Source organism: Canis lupus, chromosome 36, assembly GCF_011100685.1.
Source record: "Canis lupus familiaris isolate Mischka breed German Shepherd chromosome 36, alternate assembly UU_Cfam_GSD_1.0, whole genome shotgun sequence".
Lineage (NCBI taxonomy): Eukaryota > Metazoa > Chordata > Mammalia > Carnivora > Canidae > Canis > Canis lupus.
Window position 1 is genome coordinate 15,681,060 of NC_049257.1, and position 26,965 is coordinate 15,708,024.

General features: G+C 41.5%; 1 protein-coding gene across 1 annotated transcript in view; it reads left to right on the forward strand.

The window, feature by feature from the left end:
- GAD1 (glutamate decarboxylase 1) overlaps nucleotides 1–22,811 on the forward strand; it is a 39,327-nt gene extending 16,516 nt beyond the window's left edge. The window contains exons 5-16 of the mRNA NM_001097543.1: nucleotides 742–832; nucleotides 7,818–7,930; nucleotides 9,306–9,421; nucleotides 9,499–9,578; nucleotides 9,802–9,856; nucleotides 11,585–11,701; nucleotides 12,863–12,927; nucleotides 16,273–16,351; nucleotides 17,476–17,625; nucleotides 19,511–19,618; nucleotides 21,758–21,847; nucleotides 22,638–22,811. Coding sequence (NP_001091012.1) covers nucleotides 742–832; nucleotides 7,818–7,930; nucleotides 9,306–9,421; nucleotides 9,499–9,578; nucleotides 9,802–9,856; nucleotides 11,585–11,701; nucleotides 12,863–12,927; nucleotides 16,273–16,351; nucleotides 17,476–17,625; nucleotides 19,511–19,618; nucleotides 21,758–21,847; nucleotides 22,638–22,811 — 1,238 coding nt within the window. The remainder of the gene's footprint in view (nucleotides 1–741; nucleotides 833–7,817; nucleotides 7,931–9,305; nucleotides 9,422–9,498; nucleotides 9,579–9,801; nucleotides 9,857–11,584; nucleotides 11,702–12,862; nucleotides 12,928–16,272; nucleotides 16,352–17,475; nucleotides 17,626–19,510; nucleotides 19,619–21,757; nucleotides 21,848–22,637) is intronic.
- The last annotated feature ends 4,154 nt before the right edge of the window (nucleotides 22,812–26,965 follow it).

A 26,965-nucleotide genomic window follows, 5' to 3' on the forward strand; every position in this document is an offset into this window, starting at 1 on the left:
AGCATCGGAGTTGGCACTTTCCCTGAGCTTGGTTTGGTCCACAGAGCCACGCACCCTCTCTGAGGGCTGCAAGCTCTCCTCCATCAATAAATGTTGATTTACTTGATCTTGAATCCTTGAGATGTTAAACACTGAAACATTTATAGATAAAACTAGGACCACCACATCTTGATTTGTAATTTAAAAAATTATTGTGTAAATAAAAATTATAAAAAAATAAAAATAAAAAGGGATCCTTGGGTGGCGCAGCGGTTTGGCGCCTGCCTTTGGCCCAGGGCGCGATCCTGGAGACCCGGGATCGAATCCCACGTCGGGCTCCCGGTGCATGGAGCCTGCTTCTCCCTCTGCCTGTGTCTCTGCCTCTCTCTCTCTCTCTCCGTGTGACTATCATAAATAAATAAAAATCGTAAAAAATAAAAATAAAAAAAAATTATTGTGACAGAGAAGTTCATCTGAAAATTAATAGATTAGACACTAGACACTGGGAATATTATTAGTTTCATGACATAAGATTTTTTTTAACTTTAAGAGCATTCTTCAGAAGCATAAGTTTGAGGAACATCATTAATGCTAAAGGTTAGTATAGTGTGGGTCAACCTGCCATTCCTTCCCTAATATCCTTGGGCAGTCCTGTTAGACTACTGGGATGGAGGCACCATCAATATGGCCAGCCTTTTGCTTTGAAGACAGCTTGAAAAATTTGGGTTTGCTTTGATGCCTGCTTGTTACTTATCTCTCCAGGTCATCCTCGATTTTTCAACCAGCTCTCCACTGGATTGGATATCATTGGTTTAGCTGGCGAATGGCTGACATCAACTGCCAATACCAATATGTAAGTTCCATATATTATTTTCATACGAGCAACCATGATGTATGATTATGGCTTGTTGCTTTAAAAGTCCACTTCCAATGGTTCTATATTAACCTTATTTCAGTTGTCCTAATCATCTTTTCTCTTAAAATCTTTTAGGTTTATCACAGTTCTTATTTAATAGTAGATACTCAAGCTAATTTTAATGAATAATGCAATTTAATGAGAGCATGGTCAAGAGAAAGAATAATTCTAGCTTTCAGAATTAAGTATGAAATTTCTTGTTTTTAAGTATGAAATTTCATATTAAAAAACTCAATGTCTCCTAATGATGTATCTAAAGAGGTCACATTTTGAAATATGATCTTGGTCCATTTTCCCATCTAAGCCCACTGGTCCTCATCATTTAGGGCATATTTCCTTTACAGTTAAAGCTGCCAGAAAGCCACAGGCCAGTCTGATCAACCTATTGCTTACCTAAAAATTCTAAAACAAAATTGATCTGGTAGTGATATATAGTCCTTTCAAAATAACTCCTTGTTTTTCTGAATTTGACATTTTTCCCCATACTTGTTTGAGTCAGCAAAGCCTTCGTTTGTTTCCAATTTCTTATAAATTTATATGAAACTGACTCTAAGGTTCTGGGATGCAAGTTCTCCTTGGGTAGTCTTGTAGTCACCCCACATTTTACTCTATTTACACATGCCCTCTTTGGAGACAAGGACAGGTTACAAGTTGATGGAGGGTCACTATAGTGTACTGTCTTTTTTCTCAACACTGTGATAATGTTTTAGCTCTATCTATACACCCAGTCCATGGCACCACATTCTATTAAAGTTTCCAGGGGAAAATAATAACACAAGTTTCTAACAATAATTTTTTAAATAACTATATAAGAATGATATGGGTTTTAGTTGCTGTAGAAATACTTAGAAAATAACCATCCACTTTTAAAGTTCATGGTAAAGTAGATTTGAAAAGTGAATTTAGGTGAAAGTGGGGTGTTGTTTAAAATGAGAAATTCCACTTTACATCAAGATAGAATGTAAGTTATTAAGGATCAAGGTACTCTATTTTTCTTAAACAAACTACTACCAGCCACAAAACCTGAAAAGGCACTATAAAATTATATAGTAGGGTGCCTGAGTGATCCGGTTGGTTGAGCATCCGACTCTTGGTTTTGGTTCAGGTCATGATCCCAGGGTCATGAGGTCAAGCCCCAAGTTAGACTCCATGCTCAGTGCAGAGTCTGCTTAAGACTGTCTTTCCCTCTCCCCCTCCCCTCACATGCATCCTCTCTCTCTCTCAAATAAATCTTTTTAAAAATTATACATTGATACATGTATGTTCCAAGGCTATTTAATGCTCTAACTCAAAATATCTAACTACATTCAGAAAAGTTTCTATTAATTAAGGATTCCTGCTTTGTTAATTTAAAACAACAGTGGCAAATTTTTAAAAGCAAATGTGACAAGCGAAGCCTTTAGTGCTAAAAGGCACAAAAGATTAAATTGATTGAAAACAAAAATGATTTCCACGCTCCCTGTTTGCAAGTCATGATTAGCTTCATGGGGTGTCTGTATTGGAACATCGAAGCTATGAAGAGCCCAGAGGAATTGGGGTCAAAGATACAATTGCTTATATGGCCTCCTCTAACAAAAACCTTGCCTTTGCAATCTTTGCTGTGGTATGATTTGTGAGATAAAAATATATCAGCAAACCCAGACATCATAATGTGCTAATTATAACTCGAAAGAAGACACTAATGTTTAATTGGAGCATCTCATGCTAAGGAATGATTTTAAGTTAGGTAGTACAGCTTTTAAAAAACTTTTTGGAAAATAATGAGAAAAATAGAGCAAGAGGTATATATCCATTAAGGCCCGTATTAATCAATATTAACATAGGCACTCATATTGACATAGGCACTGAATTCACCCAGTGTCTCTAAGTGTGTATTCCATAGGATTCTCAGCTGCAGTTTCCATATATATATATATAGAAAGCCCAATAGAGAAGATTGGGCCATATATATATATATATATATATATGGCCCAATCTCAAGGTAAATAAAAGGATAAAAGGAACTCACTCTTTTGAGCCGTTCATGACCAGATATTCTCCTAAGAGGCTTTTCTTCCATCAGAGAGATCTCAAAAATTCTCCTTTTTGTGTGTGTTCATAAAATCAAGTCCCTTACTCTTTTCTTACCTCAGCTCAGCCATGAAACACTAAAATATGTCCCAGCCATCTGAGGTCAAGGCCAGTCCACCTAAATGGCACACAGTAATTGCAGCTGTACTGAACACAGTGGATATTTATAAAATATGACCCGATTCCAACAGATCAATAGAGAAGGTTATTTAAAACAGTGAAATAATTTCTGTCAGTTCTAGAGACAAGGCATTGTCTGAAGAAGCAATAACTATTATCTGGAAATTGTTCTAAGTCAGTTTCCCCGAGATCATGAAATGTGGCAGCACTGTCAGAGGCTTATGTAGAAATGTGTTCCCTTGGGACACTTGCTTCTCCAACCGGGGACAGTGTTCAAAATAACCATGGGAAAGAATGACAAAAGGATTGTTCTTTGGCAAAGTAGGACTTAATTAGTGATATACTCATTTTGATGACCTGCCCTATCATTGCATTTCGGTGGAACTGGTGATAGAGAATAATAACTGTATTCCTCAGTGTAGTCTTTCAAAAAGAACTCTTCGGTCTCCTAATTCAAGTGGCAAAGTATAAGGTATCTGGTGCTAACAGATAATAGAAAGAAAAGAAAGAACGCTAATGGTCATGCTTTTACACCTGCCTGTGCATGTAGCTTTGAGATATATTCTTCCAAGCAAGGACCCAATGAAGACCCAAAGGAGACTTCACAAATATGTAGTTGTCCATGGCATGTCCAGCTCTTTTCTTCCAAAACAGGGCTCCCACACCCAACTCTGCAGGCTGAGCAGTGCCCAAGTGCACACAACAGCCTTGCCTCAAGCACCTGATGACAATTCATAATCTTAATGGCAAAGATCTATCACAGCCCTTTGTTATGAGGTGATGGTTTCAAGTATCCGGGGCTTTATTTTCATAGAAATTACACAGGAGACATTTTCAGTGGGAGTTATCAGTCATTTTATACTGCTAGGCAGGTTGTTAGAGAACTTGCAGTGAGCAGTTCTCATTTGTCATAGAAAAGCAGCTGTGAGGTAAAAAAGCCTGAGAACTCTGCCTCTGAAACACACTGAGATCTTAAAGCAATCACTGAATTTCTCTGAGCCTCATTTACTTCTTCAGAAAATGGGAAGATAATAATATCCATCCTACAGAGTTGCTCTGAAAACTGGAGAAGGTGCCAGGGGTTAGTGCCCAGTGTGTGCACCTGCAGCGAACACACTAGCAGAGGCAGCCATGACATAGGTCACTATCACCATTTGAGATGCCTCCCAGCTCTTTGGTTTCTGTATCTCATCATCTCTGGTCACCAGAGGGACTCACTAAGCTTTCCCTTTGACATGTTCTCTTTTAAAGTGAAGATGGGCCACCAGCCACTGTGAGGAGGAGAACTCTAAGAGGACTGTAAAGTGAGAGGGTCACCATAGAAAATTATTTATTTCTCTCATTAAATAAGTTCCCAGTTTGACTGACAGTCACCAAGGATCCAGGTTCCTTGTGACTTTCCAATCCATATTGTAGCACGTGACTCTCATACCCAGAGTCACCTCACAGTGCAGGCTGGCTGCTGGAGTTCCAGCCATCACTTATGTGTTCCAGAATTAGGAATGAGGGAGGAAGGAAGGAAGGAAGGTAGGTAGGTAGGAGGAAAGAAAGGAGGGGAGAGAGGGAGGGTAAGCAGTCAAAAGGGGAACATGTTCTTTCCTTCTAAGAAACCTTTTCAGAAGCACCAAGCAGCAGTTGCCATAGCATCTCTTTAGCCGGAACTTAGTCCCATGGCCATACCTAGGGAGGCTAGAAAGTGTAGACTTTGATCTAGGTGAATTGCAACCCTGAATAAAACTGAATGAAGCAGGGGAAAATCAATACTGGTTAACAACCAGCGGACTCTGCCACAAGAGAAATAGAGCCTCTTAACAACCAATTTGCCTTGATTTGGAGTGAATCCCACTAGGAAGTTGGGTTGAACCACTAAAAAGGGGCTGACTCACTACCCTACTCAGAACACACAACGGCTCTGAACTAGTGTCACTGTGATCATCACCGTCATGTTTTGAACCCTTACCTCCTATCCCCTGTTCTTCACCCCAGAGCCTTTTGCAGTCTCAGCTTCTTGTTCTCCGGTTCGGAAATGTCATCTTGTACTCTGACTTTAACATCTAACCAGGTCTTTTAAATCCATATTTGACCTTTGATCTCTTGGCTTTATTTACTTTTATCTGTCATTTAGGGAAGGAGCACTTAACTTGGAGTCCAGGTTACAAGAGGAGAATCTCCTATAATTGTATACAAAAATGATGTTCATATCCTCATTTTCTTCCTGGAGAGAGGGACCATAGCTTGCTAGGATTCCCAGAGGATTCCATGACCCCAGTTAAGAACAACTGCTCCAGGGTTAACTTTTAGGCCTTCTATAAGGCTTTGTGTCTAGGCAGACTCCTAGTTGTTAACACGGTCCAGGATGAGAAGGCAGGATCAGAGAAGTGTCAGAAACAGGGAACGCTACGTTAGCCCATTTGTCAGGCTTGGCTGAGGATCTGCAGCCATGGACCAATGCATCAGCTTCCAGCAGAGGATGTCAGGACTAAAGTCATGAATCAGGATAAGTTTGGTGTTAGCTGTGGGAAAACTGGTCCTTCAGACTCCAGCAGGGACCTGTCAAACAGGATGCAGCAAAGCCAAGAAACAGATGCTGGGTTCATCCTAGTAAGCTTCCTCCTCAAGTTGGGAATGGTGTCTGATAACATCTTTGTCTCCTCAGGACATAAGATGCCACCTGGCAGAGAATAGCCATTCAATATGTATTCATTGAACGAAACTGAAAGACGATTTTAGGAACTGGGCACCTGGTACAGATAAGGAAACTGAAACAGATGAGATCGAATAGTCTCTAGATGATCAAACTCTCTAGACTCTTCCTCATAGTCCTGAGAGTAATGGCCATGTTCCTGGTCCTTAAGAAGAATCACTAGTTCATACAAACCTGGGACCTAAATTGATTTGAATCATGAAGTGGACCAACCCTTTGTCCTTCAGTGCCATCCCTTCTCCCTTTCCCATGTGGTTCCTGGCCTGGCCATCTAACACTGACTTGACTCCAACTCATCATCTAATCCTTGATAAGGTTCTGATATTATGATGTGTGATTCCATTTGTTCCTTGCCTTTTCCCAGAGAAACTTCTCACTTGGTATCATGAAACTCCAGCACATACACTGCCACCAATACCCCTCCACCATGCAGACATTTTTGCCATTCCAACATTTCCAAAACTCAGTGGCACTATTGATACCACATTTGTTCAAGAATGGTTGGAAGCACATCATGAGTTTGCCTCTTGGTACACTTAGCAGCACAGGCTAAACCAGGAATCCTTCTCTTCTTCTTCCTTTATCAGGCCATCAGACATGAGGGAGTGTTGGTTGCTACGGTGATGGGGCTCAGAGCAGAACCAAAGCATGATTGTGACCTCCAGAGGTGATGGTAACTGAACACATGATTTCCAAGGGTCTTCTTCCTAAATTTCAAGGGTCCTCCCAAGGAAAATGGACATATTCTTTTTGGAAACAAAATTCTTCTACCAACAGATATATCCTGGAGATCCTCCAGGATCTCTTTGTCCTCTTTTACCACAAGTGATTAATTTAATTGCTCCCCCCACCCCATGATTAAAACTTAGTAGCTTCACCTGTGTCTTATTGTACAATTGTTATCTCATCCTTGCAAATAGCTTTTCTAAATCATTAAGCCAGCAAGAATTCCCATTAGTCCTCAGCATTGACATTCAGCCCAAACACCCTAATCAATGTTAAAGTCCCCCCATATCACTTGGCTGAGTCAATCTAGGAATCTCTCTTCAGCAAGCATGGTCGGAGCTGAGCCCACAGGCTCTAGTGCTTAAGAAGACCAAGCAAAAAGAAGAAAGACAGAGATCCTCAGAGTCAGTAAATATCTTTTGGTTTTCTGGACTAATTTTCTATGGATGGACCTTCTTTGAGTTCTCTTAAGCCCTATCCTTGGTACCACAATCTTGTTTCAGTGACTGGTCTACTTGACTGTGCTTCTGTTCTCAATTGCTTTGAGAGAAGTATGGCTTGCTACTTCTAAATCAGAAGACAAAGCTAGCCTATCAGGATATCTGGTGCCTGCAGTTAGCTGTGGATGCCAGTTGACTATCTTCTTATTATTTATAATTGGTAATTAGAAAATCATCACTTATAATTATTCTTGACAGATATTGACTTCAGAGAATTATAGAAACATAGCTGTCCTTGAGGATTATCAGTAGAAAAACCATGTAGATAATTATATTGAGATCTTTAAAACGTGGCTCAATATTTCCAATTAGATTCACAGTTAGCTTTCAGATGTTTACATTGTTTTTAAAAGACAGAGTTTGGCTCTGAGTTTTAGATTCTGCGAGTATGAAACTGGCAGTTTCAGTCAGTTGCAAACCAATTTTATGTAGAACTTAGAATACTTTTTTTCAATTAACATTTGCATCATCTTAGATCTTAGAGGTGAAGGAGACCCAGGAAAGTCATTTTTTCTCCTTCTATTTTTCTGTGTGGACCACATCTAAGACATTCCATTCAGATAAAAATCTATTTTGTTGGTGAGAAAGCACAGAGCAGACACTTCCACCACCTCTCTAGGTAACCCAGGCTGGTTTCTGATATTTTATGGTTGGTGACTTAATGCATTTCCAATAAATGTTTTAGTGGTTTTGAATACGTTTTTTTAGAACCCAAGTACAAATACTAAACCAATCATCTGTGTTCCCTGGACAAATGGTTTGACTTCTTTACGTTCATTTTTTTTTCTCATCACCTTTTCAGGTTTACATATGAAATTGCACCAGTATTTGTCCTCATGGAGCAAATAACACTTAAGAAGATGAGAGAGATAGTTGGATGGTCAAGTAAAGATGGTGATGGGATATTTTCTCCTGGTATGTTTCTCTTCTCTTTCCCTGACTGTCCTCCAGATTTGTGGTATAGATCCTTGAGCTCCTTATCCTAAACATGAAGTGAGTTTGTGGAAGAATAATGACCTTAAAAAATATTTTTTTTCAATACTCCTGCCCTATCTTTGTCAAGGTGAAGGCTAGCAAGAATGCTGCATTCTATGTGTAGTATCTAACAGAGCCTGTGCCTCACCTGTAAAAACGGACAAAGGTTGTGTTCAAATCATGCTAAACAACTCTAGTCTGTCAACAACAATTGGCTTAGTCTGGGGATCAGTGAATCAGCATTATCAATTGACTAATTGATTTCAGCCAAAATAGTGCATCTACTTTGAATCTCCAGTTTGATGTGGATACAATAAGAATCTTTAAAACAAGGACAGATATTCTTGGAAGTAAGAAACACTGTGGGATGGTGTCAGAGAGAGCACGATTGTATACAAGGGGAAGAGAAGAAATATGAATTACAATTGTCCAGGCAATTCAAGTTGACCATGTTTTTTGTCTTTGTTTTTGTCTTTTTGGTTTTTTTTTAAATTTTTATTTATTTATTCATGAGAGACCTAGAGAGAGAGGCAGAGATATAGGCAGAGGGAGAAGCAGGTTCTCTGCAGGGGGCCTGATGAGGAACTCTACCCCAGGACCCCAGGATCACAGTCTGAGCCAAGGGCATGTGCTCAACCCCTGAGCCACCCAGGCATCCCCAAGTTGACCATGAACTTGCCTGTTTAATTGTCAAGGAGTTGATGCAAAAGTGATTAGTTTGTGTTGGCCAGACATACCTACTTAGTTACCTCTGTTCTACCTCTGACCTTTATTTAAGTAAACACGAGTTTGGTTTTATTTTAATAAACTTAGAGCTCCCTTAAATGAATCAATAACTCAGTTGACCTATTCTTTGAGGAAAGTATCCAGGCAATGTCACTGTTTCCTTCTGTAGGCTCCATTACTCTCTCTTTTTCTGTCTTTCTGATTCAGAGAATAGATTCATCTTTGTTCAGTAAATAGATGGAGCAGAAAGTGAAAGCAGGAAAGTTGTAACTCACCTGTCTCTTTGCAGCCACTGCCATTGCCACCGCTTATATTTCTGTCTAGGCTCCAGGTGGCATGGCTGTTGGAGTACATGAATCACCTCTAGCCAGATTGCCTAGATGGCTTTGCTAATGAGTGTGACTACTAGTATTCTCAAGGCAAAGGGGCCAGAGGGAAGCCCTGGCAATAGAGAAGCCAGCAAGATCTATCAGGATATGGTCCCTCCTCTTTCTGCATCCCTTGTCTTTTAAGACACCAGCTCAGCCTTTGTTATTAGAAACAACCATGATGGAGCTTCACACCTCCCAGTGTATCTGCTTGCTCATAGGGGGAGCCATCTCCAACATGTACAGCATCATGGCTGCTCGCTACAAGTTCTTCCCGGAAGTTAAGACAAAGGGCATGGCGGCCGTTCCCAAACTGGTCCTCTTCACCTCAGAACACGTGAGTCGGGTGCTCTCGCACGTTTATGGTGTTTTACAAGGGACTGATTTCTAACCTCCATCCTCTGTTTGTTGCAGAGTCACTATTCCATAAAGAAGGCTGGAGCTGCACTTGGCTTTGGAACTGACAATGTGATTTTGATAAAGTGCAACGAAAGGTAGGCAGAGGAAAGTGAATATTAGGTTCTTGATGTATTAAATGTGTTCATCTGTTAAATTTGTTTTATTGTGCTTAAGCACTGACTCAGTACAGTGTGCCAAGCTGCTAATGGTCTGTTGAAAATATCCGATTAAATTACTTTTTGCTGCTGCTGAAGTTTTTTTCATGTGCAATCTCATTGATTCTTCATTTTAATTTCTCTTCCTTTATAATAATTACAGGGGGAAGATAATTCCAGCTGACTTAGAAGCAAAAATTCTTGAAGCCAAGCAAAAGGTATGTATGTACTCTGTGGTGCACCTAAACTCTAGTGAATACAAATTTTTACAAATATCTTCTTTCTGCCAATAAAAGTCTTTGATAATATAAGAGGTAATTTTATTATGTTTCTAAAATTATATTCTCAGGTATTTGCTTATTTCCAACTTATGAGATGATTGCACTTTAAAGCTCTGTCTATACAATGTCATTTTTTTTAGAAAAATGAGAAATTCAGTCTTAATTAAGCCACTTGTCCTATCTTTATTATGCCAAGTGATTAGTTTGATGTACTTCAATAAATCCACTACCCAAGCATCATGAAGATACAGCCTAATTGAGCTTTTTACTTGCTACTTGTTAGGTATAATCGCATTTTAACAAATACCATTTTAGCTTAGGCTTCTGTTTGGCAAAATGCTTCCATGCCCTGGCAGATGGCCCATGGTACTTGGTGAATCCAGCCTCAATAAATTCTATTAAACAAAAAAAAAATCTCACAGAACAGATGTATCCACAAGATGCTGCCAGGTAGCTGTCAGGCATTTCCCAACTCCTTGTTTTGGTTAAATCCTTGTACCTCATTCTCTAGCTATAGCTTTTTTGCTGGTCGGTAGAGGAGATGGATGGAAATTCCGCTAGGATGGAGCAAGGGGCATGGGTGAAGCTGAGCTTGAAAAAACTCAGGACTGCTAGAGTCCCTTAAGCTTGTATTAGCCCTGTTACTCCACTTACTGATGTATTTCTTGTTCACATCAAAATTTTACTGTGTCCATTATTTGTGAATGTTTCTGCTTCTACCATGTTTTAAATAAACGAACAATGCTAGGGACACCTGGGTGGCTCAGTCACATAAGCTTCTGCCTTTGGCTCAGGTTATGATCCAGGGTCCTGGGATTCAGTCCAGCATCCGGCTCCTTGCTTCCCTGCTCAGTGGGGAGTCGGCTTCTCCCTCTCCCTCTGCAGCTCCTCCTGCTTGTGTTCTCTCACTCTCTCTGTCAAATAAATAAATAAAATCTTGTAAAAAATAAAAAATAAATAATGCTTCAGTATAATGATTACGCCAGTACACTTAGAGCAACAGAGCTTTGTAATACCCGGATGATGTTCAGAGCTACCTGCCCATCACTCCAAACATTTATTTTTCTTTAAAGATTTAATTTATTTATTCATGAGAGACACACAGAGAGAGGCAGAGACACAGGCAGAGGGAGAAGCAGGCTCCATGCACTGGGAGCCCGACGTGGGACTCAATCCCGGGTCTCCAGGATCATGCCCTGGGCCGAAGGTGGCGCTAAACCGCTGGGCCACCTGGGCTGCCCCCAAACATTTATTATTACTCTTTCCTGCTTTACTGTTTGCCATGGAACTTATCACTATTGAACATGCTGTGTATTTTGCTTATTTAATTTTGTTTGTTGTTTGTCACACACACACACACACACACACACACACACACACACTGACTAGATGTTAACTCCACAGGACAGAAATCTCCTTCTGTAGTGCTGACGGCTGTATTCCCTTGCAGCTCCACAACAGGGCCTGGCACATAAATGTCCCTCAAAATCTGTTTGTTGAATGAATGAGTAAATGGACCAACAAAGCATTTTCCCAGAGACAGTGTCTGACATCACGTCAGCTTAGCTGATCTCTGTCAGAAAGAAATGCCACGGCAGTTCTTATACTTCATGTGGAAAGGAGAGGGTTGGAAAGACTAATCAGCCTGTCTCTCTTCCCTTACAGGGATATGTTCCTCTTTACGTCAATGCAACTGCTGGCACGACTGTGTATGGGGCTTTTGATCCGATACAGGAGATTGCAGATATATGTGAGAAATATAACCTATGGCTGCATGTCGATGTAAGTGCTGGAACTCAGAGTGGCCAGTCCATTTGGGGGTGGCAACAGCTCTGCTTTATGATTTGCCACAAGCTTCTCCCAGTGCCCCAGCCGGTGCTCTCTACACATCACGTTAGCTCAGCCCTTCTGGCCTCTAGCTGGCCATTCATGACAAGTACATACTATGGGCCTGTACATCTTCTAGGACTCACCTAGCTGCTCACTGGCCCACCACCATCTTCTGTGGTTCTTGTGATAATACAGTCCCCACCACCTTTCCAGGAAGCTTTTGTCTAGAAAATAGGTGCAAAGTGGAATTTAGCTGGTTTCAGAGCGAAAAATGTCTAAGATACGATGTAGACAAAGTAGCCATGAATCCAGAAACTCATCTACCTGCCTTCAATCCAGTCATCTATGATACTTCTCAAAAACAAAACAAAGCAAAAAACATGTATCTGGTACATGTAAAAAAAAAAAAAAAAAAAAAGTCCTATGAGGAAGGTGTTATCAACCAAGAGATTTAGTCCCAAATTTTCCCAGGAACATAGAGACTGGGTGTATTTTTTCCTTTTTCTCTCTCCATGATCTTATGGCTATAACTTCTCATAACTGGACAGTTGGGTAATCTGCCCAACTGTTGAGCACATGACCACCAAAGGCTGCTCTTGTGTCATGTGGCATCCCAAGCTATTCAGTCAACTTGCATCAGGGCACCCACAAAAATGTCTAACTCTTGTGGAGAGACCCTCAAGCCTGGCATAGCTGCTGCCTTCTGAGTTTTATCAGGAGCCCTTAGAATTCTACCCCAGGGAGAATCAGATGGCGCGCCCTGTCCTTTGTGTCACTTCCAGAGCCATGCTGGGGCTCACTGAGTGCCCCTGGCTTTCCGCAGTACTCTGGGCCTTTGGGTCTTGGTACCATAGGCTCAGGCCCGATTTACCTGCATCAGTCACACCACCGCTCTGAGGTTAACCTGGAGGAACTTTTGGAGAAGAAGTGACAGATGATAAATAGTTAGAACTGCCCCTGGTTGAACCATCAGTGTGGGTGTCTTTTGTCAAACAAACTCAACGTTTTTCACCATTTCCCTTCTCTCTCACATTTCACTAGGGGTGTGGAGTGATTGTTTGGGGATTCTAAAATGTCACTGCTCCCCCTCCCCTCCTGTCTCTGCCCCCACAGGCTGCCTGGGGCGGTGGGCTGCTCATGTCCCGGAAGCACCGCCACAAACTCAGCGGCATAGAAAGGTAAGGGCCTGAGCTCAGGGCCGCCTTCCATTCAGGCCATCAAACATGCTGCGCGGTCCAGTCCACTGATGTTCTCTACCCTGATTCCCAACGTCTTATTTCAATCTAAGTCCACTTTAGTTCAGTAGGCATTTATTGAGCAATTACTGTATTCGAGGCACTGGGGAACCAAACATGATTCCCAGTCAAAGGAGTCTTCAGTGAGCTCACAATATAGGAAAAACAGTTACAACACAACGTGATAAGCACAACGACAGGTGTGATTGCTGGGAGGCCGGGTGGTAGAGAAGAGAAGGTAGGCGGGGACCTAGGGGCTAAATGAGAGTTAGCCAAGGGCACAGAAATGGGCACTGGTTCAGTCCACTCTTCTTTCTCATTTAATTTACTGCTGAGAACACGATAGAACACTCAGTTGATCTAACTAATTTATTTTCTTTGCTCACTGTTTAAGTTTAGCAGGTGGTTCTAAGCCAAATATGATTGTTTTTTCTAGTTCTACTTTTTATTTTTCCTGGCCCAGTACCTGAGCCATTTCTGCACAAGCTCCCAACATGAAACCCTCACCCCCACCCCTTTGTTTCCTGTCCTCAATTACTGAGTTTACTTGGTGGGTGGTCAAATCCTCTGGCATGTTTGGATCTTGCACCCATTGCAAATGGCAGTCCCCTCTGCTGTCACCTACAGTGGCTGAGGAGGCAAAGAAGGTTACCCAGAGGAGCACCGAGACATCAAAACCCACCTCCACCCAGAAGAACCAGGCCCCTACCCCGCCAGCTAGAAGAAGGATCATTTCTTGTGTTCACTTGCTAACCTGGCACATTTCATATCAGGAACAGAAGCTTCTGATTAGAGAGAATGCAGTCATAAGCCAAATATGACTTTAACCTGGCTCCAAAATATTGATCCAGAATGAACTCACCTTGATTCATTCATTCATTCAGCAAATATTTCCTGAGCACCTATCACGAGCCAGGCAGCCATGAATGTGAATACTCAGTTACCTGCCTTCAGTCCAGCCACCTGTGGCACTTTTCTATGAAAAAATATGTATCTGGTACATGTAGGAAAAATAAGGCAGTTTCTAAAAAGCATTATCAACGAAGGGATTTACCTTCCTGAAGCTTCCTGTCCAGTAGAAGGATGATGACAGAAACGGGGGTAACTTGTTTAAAGTTACACATCAGTGTTTATCCATAAACAGATATTTAGTCTGTCTCATAGTAAAGAAAAACAAAGCAGAACTAGGGTAACAGTGAGGACAAAGGCATGCTATCTGAGACGGGGTAGTCAGAGGCCTTCCTGAGGATGTGACATTTTAGCAGATCCTGGGATAAAGGGGGACAGGAAGCAAGGATACATAAAAGAGCATTCCAGATGGTAAAAGGGCAAGTGCAAAGGCCCTGAAGTAGGGTTGTTCTTGGCAAGTTGGAGGACCATCAAAGAGACCGGTGTGGCTGAAGCAAAGTAGAGAGAGGTGAGAGCAGACGGAGGGACGGGGGGGGGGGGGGGGGGGGGGGGGGCAGGGAAAGTGCACCAGTGGCTTCTCTCACAGCCAGGACTCTGGCTTGAGTCTTAGGTGCCTCTACTCTGCCTCTTTCCTTCTGGCTCGGTCTTGAAAGGCCAGTGTCAAGGTGAGTGGAGCTGACTCTCTGAAGCATAATCATCGGATAATATAGGAAATGGAGATGAGCCAATCCAACTGTACTTTAGATTTTTCAGGCCATTTTCATTTTCCATCTTTTGAGTCTAGGAAAACCTGAAAGGTTTAGCTTTTTCAAACATCTTGAAGCACATATGTCTTCTGGAAGAAATTGAATCCGTATCATGTCTTTATGATTTTACATTTGTAACAGCCAAGAGTCATTTGCTTCAGTCCTCTAGGACATTCAAAAAACCATTTAAGACATTTTTTGAGACCTAAATACATGTTTTTAAAGAGTCAGTGAATGATAGCTATGAGAAAATTGATTAAATGCCCTGCCTTTTAAATATGGCTTGACACTGATGATTTTTACTGAGATAAACATTTAGTCACCTTTTCAAAGAATTCTTCACAGGGCTCTTTCACAAAGGTTATTCTACTATGTGCAAAGGGGCGAAAGTACTTCAGGCCTTACTTCTCCTCGAAACACAGTACACACCCTAGAGTCACATAGACACTAAATTATTTTCCGCCTAAAGGACCTCAGCAGAATGAAGAGGTTAAAAATTCACAGCAAGGATTTAGCTCTAGGGAGGACAGAGGCAGTATAGTTCAGAGCCAATTGCTGTGCCTGGGGAAAACATCCTTCACAGGTATTAAGGTGCAGAGGCCAGCTGTGGGCCGGCCCATATTGGGAGGAGTCTGGAAACCACTGGAGCAAGTTACCCCCGTTCCTGTCATCATAGACTGTACCGACTTGTCCCTGTGATGGCTTAGCTAGCCTGCTCCTTAACCCTTTTATTGTGTCTGAACGACTGCTGTGGTTGCTAGGAAACCATGTTTGTTCAGCTACCACTGCAGCCTACACTGGCAATATCAGGTTCATTTGGCACTTAAACAATGCTGCTAAGTAGTCAAAACCTTGAATTACCTAAATGATCCTTGCTTTTAGGTGTCACTCTTCATACCACCTCCTAAGCAGGTAGGTCAGCATTGCCAGCCCATTTTATAAATGAGAACAGGAAGGTAGAAAGAAGCCAGGGTCTGGCTCCTAGAGGGAGGCAGGCTAGCGAAGAGTTGTGAGCACTGGCCCTGTCGTCAGACTCCTTAGACTTGAATCTTGGCTCTGGCACTTCCCAGCTGTTTGACTTTGGGTATTTAACCCTTTCATGCTTCTGTTTCTCCACGTAAAATAGAGGTAATGATAGTCCCTGCCTTGCAGGGTTGTTGTGAGAATTAGATATTCCAAGAATGGTTATTAGCATTTTGTATTTATCCTTTATCAACTTCTGTGAGGCAGACGCTATTCTCCCCATTTTACAGATGGGAAAACCGAGGCACAGAGAAATTATGTTACTTGCCCAAACTAGCAAATGGCAGAGCCAGCATTCAGACTTGGACAGTCTGGCTCCAAAGCCTGAGTTCCTAACCACTGAGGTCATGCCTGCGAAGCTCTCAGGACAACAGGACACGTCATAAACACTCTTCATAAATGTTAGCTGTTATTAATAGCCATTATTTAGAAGAGGCAGTGTGCAACCCAGGACCCTGAGATTGGCTACTTGACTAGCCAATCTGGGGGGCAAGGCATCGAAAACGTACACTGGCCCCAGTTGCAACGGGTTGCATTTTCCTCAAGAGGACAGTTGCGTCTTGCTGACTCCTGCGCCTTCTCCTCAGAGCATATCATGTGCTTCTTTCAGGGCCAACTCAGTCACCTGGAACCCTCACAAGATGATGGGCGTGCTGTTGCAGTGCTCTGCCATTCTTGTCAAGGAAAAGGTCTGTGCTCCCTCCAAAGATGAGCCGGCAGCCTGAATGTCCTTTACGAGGCACAAGAAGAGAAGAGCATAGGGTTTGGGGAGGGGAGGGGTTGCTTTCTTACTATACTTGCCAGACACCGAGGTTGACAGCCCCACTGAGACTACCATTGCTGTCCTTCCTGCCCTTGCCTCTCAGCCTCCAGCCAGCTCCTGCCTCCTCTGGGCTCTCGCCCTCCACTGCCCTTCCTACTACTGTTCAGTCTCAGGGCCCTGCCTGTGACCAAAACTATAAGGGCATCATTTCATTGCTCATTCCTTTGTGTTTGGACAGGCAAAAGTGAAAGCCATTGGGTGAGCCAGCAACTCTCATCTCAGTGAATACAAAGAGATCTCCCTGGAACATACTATAGGTCTTTAGCATGAATTTGTGGTCTGAAGAGCTGAGGTCAGTTGGGAATAACTGCAAATGTCAACTTAGAGCAACAAGGAATGTTGGCTAAAAAGCTTCTGTAAATGAGTTAGTTCTTTAAGCATCTAGTAATGGGACCCTGCTCTCAAAAGCACTGTTGCTCCAGTAAAATGTTTGCGCACTGAGGCTATTCCAAAAATCTGTCTCCAGCTTGTAGGAGCCGGAGCCTGCCCAAACTCTTTACTACTTTCCTAATAGAGTGTCTGTTAACAGTACAGGAGATCCTGGAAAAGACTAGAAGACTTTGGGTGGGGTGGTGGGGCAGTGCTTGGAGGGAGGAAAATTTTTCACAGTGTGAGACTATCTCCAGCCACTGCAGGAATTTTATATTCCCAGCCCCTGTCCACTGAATGCCATAGCACTTCCTGGTCTTGGAAACAACCCAACACTCCCACACACATTTCTAAATGCCCCCTAGAGGGACAGTGGATCCCTTGTTGTAAGCATCTGAGACAAAAAATCATTTTCTAATCAGAGTAACCGAGAGAAAGGGGCAAAGGTGTTTTCCAGGGGTGGTTTTCAAGAAAGACATCAGAACAAATGGAAGGCCCCTAAAGACATGAGAAGTAAGGTCACATGTGATCCCAAGTCCCTCCTTCCACCAGCCCTGTTTCAAAGTCATTTACAACTCTGCTATGAATACAGACGCAAACTCATCTTGATTTTCACAATAGGGTATACTCCAAGGATGCAACCAGATGTGTGCAGGATACCTTTTCCAGCCAGACAAGCAGTACGACGTCTCTTATGACACTGGGGACAAGGCAATCCAGTGTGGTCGCCACGTGGACATTTTCAAGTTCTGGCTGATGTGGAAAGCAAAGGTATGAAGGAGAGAATTCAGGAAATAGAGCAGAAATGCAATCTGCATAGGCTGCCTGGCAAAAGAGAGGCAAAGATATATCACAGATAGTTTAATATGTGTGCAATCAATATCTAGATAATTGAGTTAACTATATTTTCTTTGTTTGCAAATGAGATCACTTTATCCTTTATGTCAAAATCTCCCTCCTTCCATTCAGTCTCCTCAATTTGAATTAACATGAAGTTTTCTTGTAACTTTCTCTTATAACAACTAAAACTTTTGCCAAGATAGAGACTTCCTCTGTAATCCTTAGGGATGCTGAAATTATATAGTGCAGATATAGAGAATGTAAGATTATTTGTACTTTATATGCTATTTTGGAAAATCGCATGCTTTATTCTGAGAAATCCTACTGCTAGACTAAGGCATGCCACGTCTATATTTATCAATCTTTTGGGGTGCATTTCTGTATCTAGAAAAAAAAAGCAGATGATTGAAATTTCCCTCTAAATATGGGTAGGGAAGAGGATTTTGACTATTGTTTTAAAAGTATTTGTATGCAATCAATTAAGGCAATTTTGATTTCACGGCTTTATATTGCAACCATTGTTTTGATTCACCTCCTGTAAATTTTAATAATTTCCACATTTAAGATTGTATCTACTAATACCAAAACAACAAGGTTTTCCAGCAATATATCTAGTCAAATGTTTTTTCTGTAGGAAGGATTTGATGGATTATTATTTTTTTTCCTCATTAAGTCATTTTGTCTTAATATAGATATAGCCTGATTTCTACCACAAAGCAATCGTGGGTATTTTACACATATAAATAGCCATGAATTCATTTTGCCCAAAATAACCTCTTGAACCATCTGCAAGGAGTTTGGCTCATAGTGAATTGATGGCTGAGGTGGGGCCCTGGTGCTGGCTTCTTTCTCAAGTGGAAAGTGGACTAGCCAAGGAAATCACACTCAGCAATGACTACTTGGGGAGGCTCATGCTTTGCCTATGTTGGACCCTGCCCTGGCCCATTAACAACCTACAAACCAGCCTTGCGCATCTGCTCGCCTTGTTAACACCAACCCATTCAACAACCCCATGCTGTTGTTATTAATCAGCCGTGCTGGCTTTTGAAACTCACGCTCAACCAGTTTGTCAATAGCTGGAGCTATTGCAATCTTAGGGCATGTCCTGAGACTGGTGGCTTCCCCACCTGCCTGCCTGCTTGACACCAGAAAGGGATAATACTGTATTATGTGGAAGGTAGCCTCCCAGGGAGGATGGGGACATGCTCGGCTAGGACTTACTGCTGGGGAAGGTGGGTGCTAAAGCAGTATTTCACAAACTCCATGGTGAAGAACCAGTTGTTTTTTTTTAACCTATCATGGACCAATACAATAGATGATGAGGAATTACCAGAAACATTAAAGCTTAAACATTAATTTTTTAAACTAGAGTCTGTAGACATAAAATTACTGTCAAATGCTGTTAAAGATTTTTACTGCTTAATCTCAATTCCTGTTCTCAAATTATCATGGACCAGTCGTAGTTTATGGACTGGCCTCATTCCATAGGTCACACTTTGAGCAGCACTATCCTAAAGCAAACTAACAATAGGCTTCAGGCCCATGCTGTGGGTAAGTAGAGGGGAGCTACAAGCCCTATTGAGACTTACTGCCCAGAGACTAGAGCACCTTCAAAAGAGAATAGACGTACTTCATCTTCTCGTTTGCAAGGCCTGAAGAAACTGCACTCATTGAATTAGGTAGCTCTTCTAACCATCTTCAAGGTTACTCTGGTAGGTATTTCCAGTAGACAGGGTCAGCGTAGCTTTCTCAAATGCTCATCACAGGAAAATGCAACCCATTACCAACACACATGACTTTTCTTTTCCTAAACCAGGGCACAGTGGGATTTGAAAATCAGATCAACAAATGCTTGGAATTGGCCGAATACCTCTATGCCAAGATTAAAAACAGAGAAGAATTTGAGATGGTTTTCGACGGTGAGGTAAGTTGTCATCATAGACTAGAAGCACAGCATTTCCAGAAAATCTCGTGAGGGATGCTCCCGAAGCCATATTTACCCACATTGCCAGAAGCTGCTTCTGAATTTTTATTTTTTTATGTACTCTTCATTTAATTCCCTCTGTGTCTATGAGCTTCTCTTTTGATAGCATTGGGATGACATTTGCCCTTGGTCTTTTCTAAAATGGTACAGCTCTTGACCAGCCCTTTGCAGACAAGAGGCCTTTGCTTGGCGTATTTGAATCCTTTATTTTTCCTGGGTATGTCTTATTATTGTGTTGAACCTGCATGATAAATTATTTCTCAGTTCCAGGAAGTTCATAAGATACATGTATCTTTGTCTCCCAAGACTGGATCTAAAATGAAGTTCTACTTTACATAAATTCATGATGAGGAGAGCAAGATAAAATTGTTTCTGCCCTGGGGCACCTGGGTGGCTCAGCTGGTTAAGCATCCTACTCTTAATATCAGTTCAGGTCATGATCTCAGGGCTGTGAGTTCAAGCCCCGCATCTGGCTCACCTAGTGGGCGTGAAGCCTGTTTAAGATCTCTCTGCCTCTCCCTCTCCCTCTGCCCCTCTCCTCCTCCCCTCACCTCAAAAAATTTTTTTGTTGTTTCAGCCCTGAGTTCATATCCACATTGCACACAATAAGAAGCTTGTCTTAATACTATTGACTGAATGCTTGCCGTGTGCCAGATTCCAGGCCATAAACTGGGTTATATAGTAGTGACCAAAACTGACACTGTCTCTGCCCTAATAGAGCTCACAGTTGGACAAAGAAAGTTGGAATAGGAGCCAGCGTTCAATAAAAGATAATCTATTCATAAACCAGTATAATATAACACCACCTACATTCAGTTTGGTCTATTCATCAGGCAACCTGAACTATCAGGAACACACTAGAGAGTTACAAAATGAGGAAGAAAAAGCCCTGAGCAGTTCAACTTAATGATACGGTGGTCATGCCTTTCACCTATGGGACCAAACTTGGATCATTTACACTATTTTAAACATTCTAGCAGATTAGAGACAAATGTGATATCTCCAGCCAGTTAGAGGCAGGCAGAGTGAGGCAAACAGCAGCTAGGAAGGAAATTGAAAAATTATGGCAAGAATACAGAAGAACTCGAAAAGGATAGGAGTTTTTAGAGCAAGGACACTAAACAGTTCTAGGCATCTCAGTGAGACTGTCTTACGGTTTAGATGTCATATTAAAGTTCATTATAGTAATCCCGAGTCATCAAGAGAAGACTCAATATCAAAATAATACTCTCATAAAATATTTAGTGTGCTCAGCCGAGCATCGTCCATATAAGAGGCACTACAAAATGGCAAGATGAATGACACTCTTTTTTAAAAAACTACCCAAATGTAATAGTTTTTTAACACTTCAGTGTTTAAAGGTGATAACTTTGAGACCCTGAATGGGGTGTCTGGGTGGCTCAGTCAGTTGAGCAGCTGTCTCTTGGTTTTGGCTCTGGTCATGTCTTGTGGTCCTGAGATCCAGGTCATAGTCTTGGAGTGTGAGAGTGAGCTCTGCATCTGGCTCTGTGCTCAGCCCAGTGGGCTTGTCCCCCTTCCTCCCCCACTGCCCCTCCCCTCTCTGCCCCCCTGCCCCTATCCCCACTTGCTCATACTTTCTTTCTTTCTCTAAAGTAGATAAATGAAATCTTTTTTAAAAAAATGTGGTCTTTGGTCATCTAGAAAATTGGCTATAGGAAACAGCTCTCTTGTCAGATATGACAGGGTAACTAGGCATTTTTCTCCCTAGTATAGAAGTAACGTTGCCTTCAAGATGAACTTGAAGCCTCCCCCCCTTTTTAAAGATTTTATTTATTTATTAGAGAGCAAACATGATCAGGGTAGGGGCAGAGGGAGAAGCAGACTCCCTGCTGAGCAGGGAAGATGACGTGGGACTCGATCCCAGGACCATGAGATCATGACCTGAGCTGAAGGCAGATAGTTAGCCATCTAAGCCTCCCAGGCGCCCCTTGAAGCCCTTTTTAAAACACATATATATTTTTGATCTGAGAGCCTCCCACCAAAGGTACATAAGGGTTTGGGAACAGATTTCTTTCAAGTTCTCATAATTTTCTGGTTTGTTTCTGAAAATCTCTGCAGCCTGAGCATACAAACGTCTGTTTCTGGTATATTCCACAAAGCCTCAGGGGCATTCCAGATAGCCCTGAACGACGGGAAAAACTACACAGGGTATGGAATCTCTCCTTGTCTCATCTAACCCTCTACAATTTCTGACTGGTCAGAACATCCATACTTTAATGTGTCCTTCTTATGGAGGAGAAATAACAAAATAAAGACTTGGGGTGGTAGGGAGCCATCTTGTTATATTCTCTCTGAATCTGGATTATCCCTTTACTGAGATTCAGACATAGGGGGAACCTCTAAAGGACGCATCCCTGCCTTAAGTTGATGGGGCTGTATGTGGGGCAATTGAATGATATACCTATTCCTAGGAACTTCCAAATTAAGTTTATCTATTAAAATGTCTTTTACTAAGGTCAAGTCCACTCTAATGCTGATTCATTCTAGCCATTGATTTCTATATCCAGTTTATTATTTGTAGATGTTGGTATTAGTATTTAATTTATATAATATCTCATTCATCTAACAAAATATTCACTGAGCATAGTCTGTGTGCCAGGCAGTATCCTGGGCTCTGGATTATTCAGAAGACTTAATTTGTGTTGTAGCCCATAAGAATGTTTTGTTTTTGTTTTTCATTTTATCATTGTTCTATGACTGGCTTTCAAAATTCAGTCACACAGTAGTTTCTGAGGGAATTTATGATTGGGTAGATAGACTCAGTCATTGGATATTAACCACAAAAGAAACTTGTATAAAATATTTGCCTTTATGCCAGTATAAATTCAGAGAGTGAAGCCAATTGCTCTTTCTTTCAACTAAGAAATGGGTTGCATTGTTGAAAAGAGAGTGGTGTTAATACTGGTCTTGAGTTTTGTTTTATGCTTTCCATCACAAGGTGGCTCCCAAAATCAAAGCCCTGATGATGGAGTCTGGCACAACGATGGTTGGCTACCAGCCTCAGGGGGACAAGGCCAACTTTTTCCGGATGGTCATCTCGAACCCAGCTGCTACACAGTCTGATATTGACTTCCTCATTGAGGAGATAGAAAGACTGGGCCAGGATCTGTAATTGGCCTCTACAGAACACAAGTTTATGGGAGTCCCCTTTCCTTCCGGCACTCTAGGACAACCTCCATAAATTGCTGAAACACATAGGCTATCTCACTGAGGGAAAATATAATATCTTGAAGAATACTGTTTAAACCTTACTTAAGCTTGTTATAGTTAGTAGGAAATAACGTTCTTTTTAAAAAGTTGCACATTAGGAACACAGTATATATGTACAGTTATATATACCTCTCTCTCTCTATGTATATGTATGTATAGTGAGTGTGGCTTGGTGATAGATCACAGCATGTCTCCCACTCCAAGAAAATTAACTTTACCTTCAGCAGTTTCTGAGGGCCAAACATGCTGCAAACCAGCTTGCCCAACAATCCCAGGAAAGATGTTTTTTAAGACATTGTCACAGGGACCAAGGAACATACTGTTGGCGAGAGTTGACCTTGTTGTCAGTGTTTCTCCTGCCTGAGGTGATGACAGATGAGACAAAGTACCACTAGCTGACAAGAGTCACACCCTCTCCATTAGTACCCTGTTAAGGGAAAATCCTAGCAGAGTCATTGCTACAGGTATACTGTTGTTGTATTTTTAGAGACTGATTTGTGCAGAATTGTGTATATTTCTGTTGTCTGACCTTTTGGGGGTAGGGGAAGAACACATGTAATGATTTCAAGGACTGTTTAAATTGTAGGTAAATGAAATAATTCCTTATTTATATTCAGAGATTTACCATGTTAAAGAGGCGTCTTGTATTTTCTTCCCATTTGTAATGTATCTTATTTATATATATTAATGCAGTAAGTTCAGAAAACTGTTTATGGTATTTTCGTGCATTTGTGAGCCAAAGAAAAAAAGATTAAAATTAGTGAGACTTGTATTTATATTAGAGTACCCTTAAAATAATGATCGAAGCATCAGTTTACTGTCTGTAAGAGAATTCTGATACTGTACATAGAGTCATCTATATGGAAATCCCTGACTTAAATAGCATCTGCTCTTCTATTACCCTCTCTGTCTGGCTGTATGTCTGGTGTTCTCAATGCTTTTCTAGTAACTGTTGGATAATAACTAGATCTCCTGTAATTTTGTAGTAGTTCATGACCAATCTCTGTGACTCGCTTAGCTCAAACCTAAGGCACCGTTTCCGAAGACCTTCTGAAGAGCTCCGATAAATTGACCAGGCTCACAACTGTTTCTGAGGAAAGGAAATTCACACTGTGCGTTTTAGAGTATGCAAGAAGAATATAAATAAATAAATAAATAAATAAATATTCTCCATGGAGAATTTGAACAAACTTTTCTTCTAGTTTGTGTTTCAGACACAGAGCCTTCCAGGGATGGTTACAGACTCCCCTTTCCACCCGCTGCCTTTAGGTGATGGGAACTACCCTTCTTAAGCTGGGACTTACCCCACTGTCACAGGTGCCCAAACCCCTGACCTGTAAAATCATTATAATTGCAATTAAATAAAATTTGCAATTCAAGCCGGGGGGTGGGGGACGGTGGGGAACCATCCTTGTTTATAATTTCCTATTTGCATCGTGGAGTTCCATTCATGCAGCCATTCAAAACCTGTCTTCTTCCTCTGTCGCAGGCACTGTCCTGGGCCCTGGGGTTACAGCGATGTGCATGGCAGACAAATTTTCCTTCTAATGGGGATCTTGCAGCATTTGGCCTCGGTGGTGTCTGAATACCTCTAAGATCATGGAATCGTGCCCTGCTGCTGCTGCTCATGCTTGCACAGGGGGCCCGATTCACTTTTTCAGGACGTATGTCTTGAAAACATTCTATTAAGTTATAATAATATTATTTCACTCATTTGGAATACAAGGAGCTCTCTATTCAGCACGTGGGAGGGATTAGTCCTTTGTAATAAGTGTGCTAATTGCACACATAGCTGTTGTAGTATACAGAGCAGGTTCCACAGGGAGATGATCATAAAGTCACTTTATTCTTTCTGCCACTGTCCCTTCCAGTCCCCTCTGTGGTTTGATTCTTTCCATGCCCAGTTTGTTTTTGTTTTTGTTTTTGTTTTTTTTTTTTTAATTTTATTTATTTATGATAGTCACATAGAGAGAGAGAGAGAGAGAGGCAGAGACATAGGCAGAGGGAGAAGCAGGCTCCATGCACCAGGAGCCCGACGTGGGATTCGATCCGGGGTTTCCAGGATCGCGCCCTGGGCCAAAGGCAGGCGCCAAACCACTGCGCCACCCAGGGATCCCTTTCCATGCCCAGTTTGAATTCAGGTTAATCCCATAGCTTTTCTGGTCTCTCTGAACAGTTTCATTTGAGCAGTCAAATGTCCAGCTCAGTGTAATAAGGAAGACTAAGTTTTTATACAACAGAGAGTCTCTGCCCTCCCTGGTTCGGGCACTGTTTGAGGCTGCAGTCCTACTGCAGAGAGAGCGGTAGGGGGAGATAGGCTGGCAGTAGGACGAGGTCAGCTTCTTTTTTTTTTTTTTTTTTTTTTTTTAACTCTTTCAGCTCATCTCTGTTCCCTAGCTACTCCATTTCCCCGAGGGGCAGAGAGGTTTAAGCAAGAAAGGGACAATTTGGGTAGCTGATAAATTCTCATCTAGCATCAGGGCCTCTAGTCCATGAGATTTTTTTTTTCTAATGGGACCATTTGGGGGTAAGGGGGATGGGGATTTTTCTTTTATTAAGGTAAGTCTAAGATACAATGAAATTCATTCTTTATAGTATACTGTGTATAGTATTCTGTGAGTTCTGATGAAGTCATTCAGTCATGAGTCAATCAAGATCTAGAACAGTCCATCACACCAATACATTTCCCCGTGTCCCCTTATATGCAACACCTCTCCCAATCCCTAATTCCAGGCAACTTCTGGTTTGTTTTCTGTCCCTAGAATTTTGCCTTTGCCATCATGTAAATGGAATCATATACTATGCAACCTTTCGAGTCTGGTTTGTTTCACTTATTGCAATGCATGTGAAATTCATCCTTGCTGTTGTCTACGTCAGTTGTTAGTTCCTTTTGTTACTGCATAGCGTTCCATTTGTATGGATGTACCAGTGTGTTTATCCATTTCCCCACAGAGGGAAATTTGGGTTGTTTGCATTTTGGGGAAATGTTTTTTTTTTTCTTTTTTTCACTTGCATGTGAACATAGGCTTTCATTTAACCAAGTAAACCCCTATGTATAGGATTGCTAGATCATATGGTATTGTCTTTAACTTTATAAGAAACTCCTATACTGTTTTCCAAGGTGGCCGTACCATTTTGCATTCTCACCAACAATGTACAAATTTTCCAGTTGCTCTGTACTCTCACTGATAGTTGGTATTTAAAAAAATTTTTAAAGACTTTTAGGCTTTCTTTTTTTTTTTTTTTTGGTTATACTTTAATTGAGATATAATTTACATGGCCATATAATTCATCCACTTAAGGTGTACAACTCCCTGGCTCGTAGTATATTCACAGAGCTGTATATCCATTACCACAATCAATTTTAGAACATTTTCATCGTCCTGAAAAGAAACCTTATACCCATTAGCAGTCACTCTTCATTCCCACACAAACACTCCCTCCAGCCCCTGGAAACCACTAATCTTTCTGTTTACAAATCTGCCTTTTCTAGACACTTCATAGAAATGAAATAACACAATATGTGGTCTTTTGTGACTGCCCTCTTTCACTGAGCAAGTTTTCAAAGTTCATCTATGCTATAGCATTTATCGATACTCTGTTGCCTTTATTGCTGACTAATATTCCATTTGGAGATATATTTTATTTACCCATTCATCAGTTAATGGACATTGGCATTGTTTCCATTTTTTTATTATTACAAATAATACTACTAAGAGCTTTTGGGTACAAGTTTTTAAATGAACATATGTTTTCATTCTAATAGTGGTATCTTACTGTAACTTTAATTTGCTTTTTCATGAAGCACCTTTGGCTTATCCCATTGAGGTCCTCCCACCTCATCGCACATGAGGCAGTCAGTGTCTCTTCTGTGACCCCTTAGGCCTCAGACCCTCAGCTCTGGGCCTCTTGGCAATCTACCCTGTCCAAACCTTATGTTGGAAGCCCTTGTCTTCAGTCAGTAGCCTTGAGTGGAGTCCCTTTGATTTAAAATCATTATGTGGAATATATAAGGAGGAGTTTGTTTTTTTTTTAAACAGGCATATAAAGGATGAA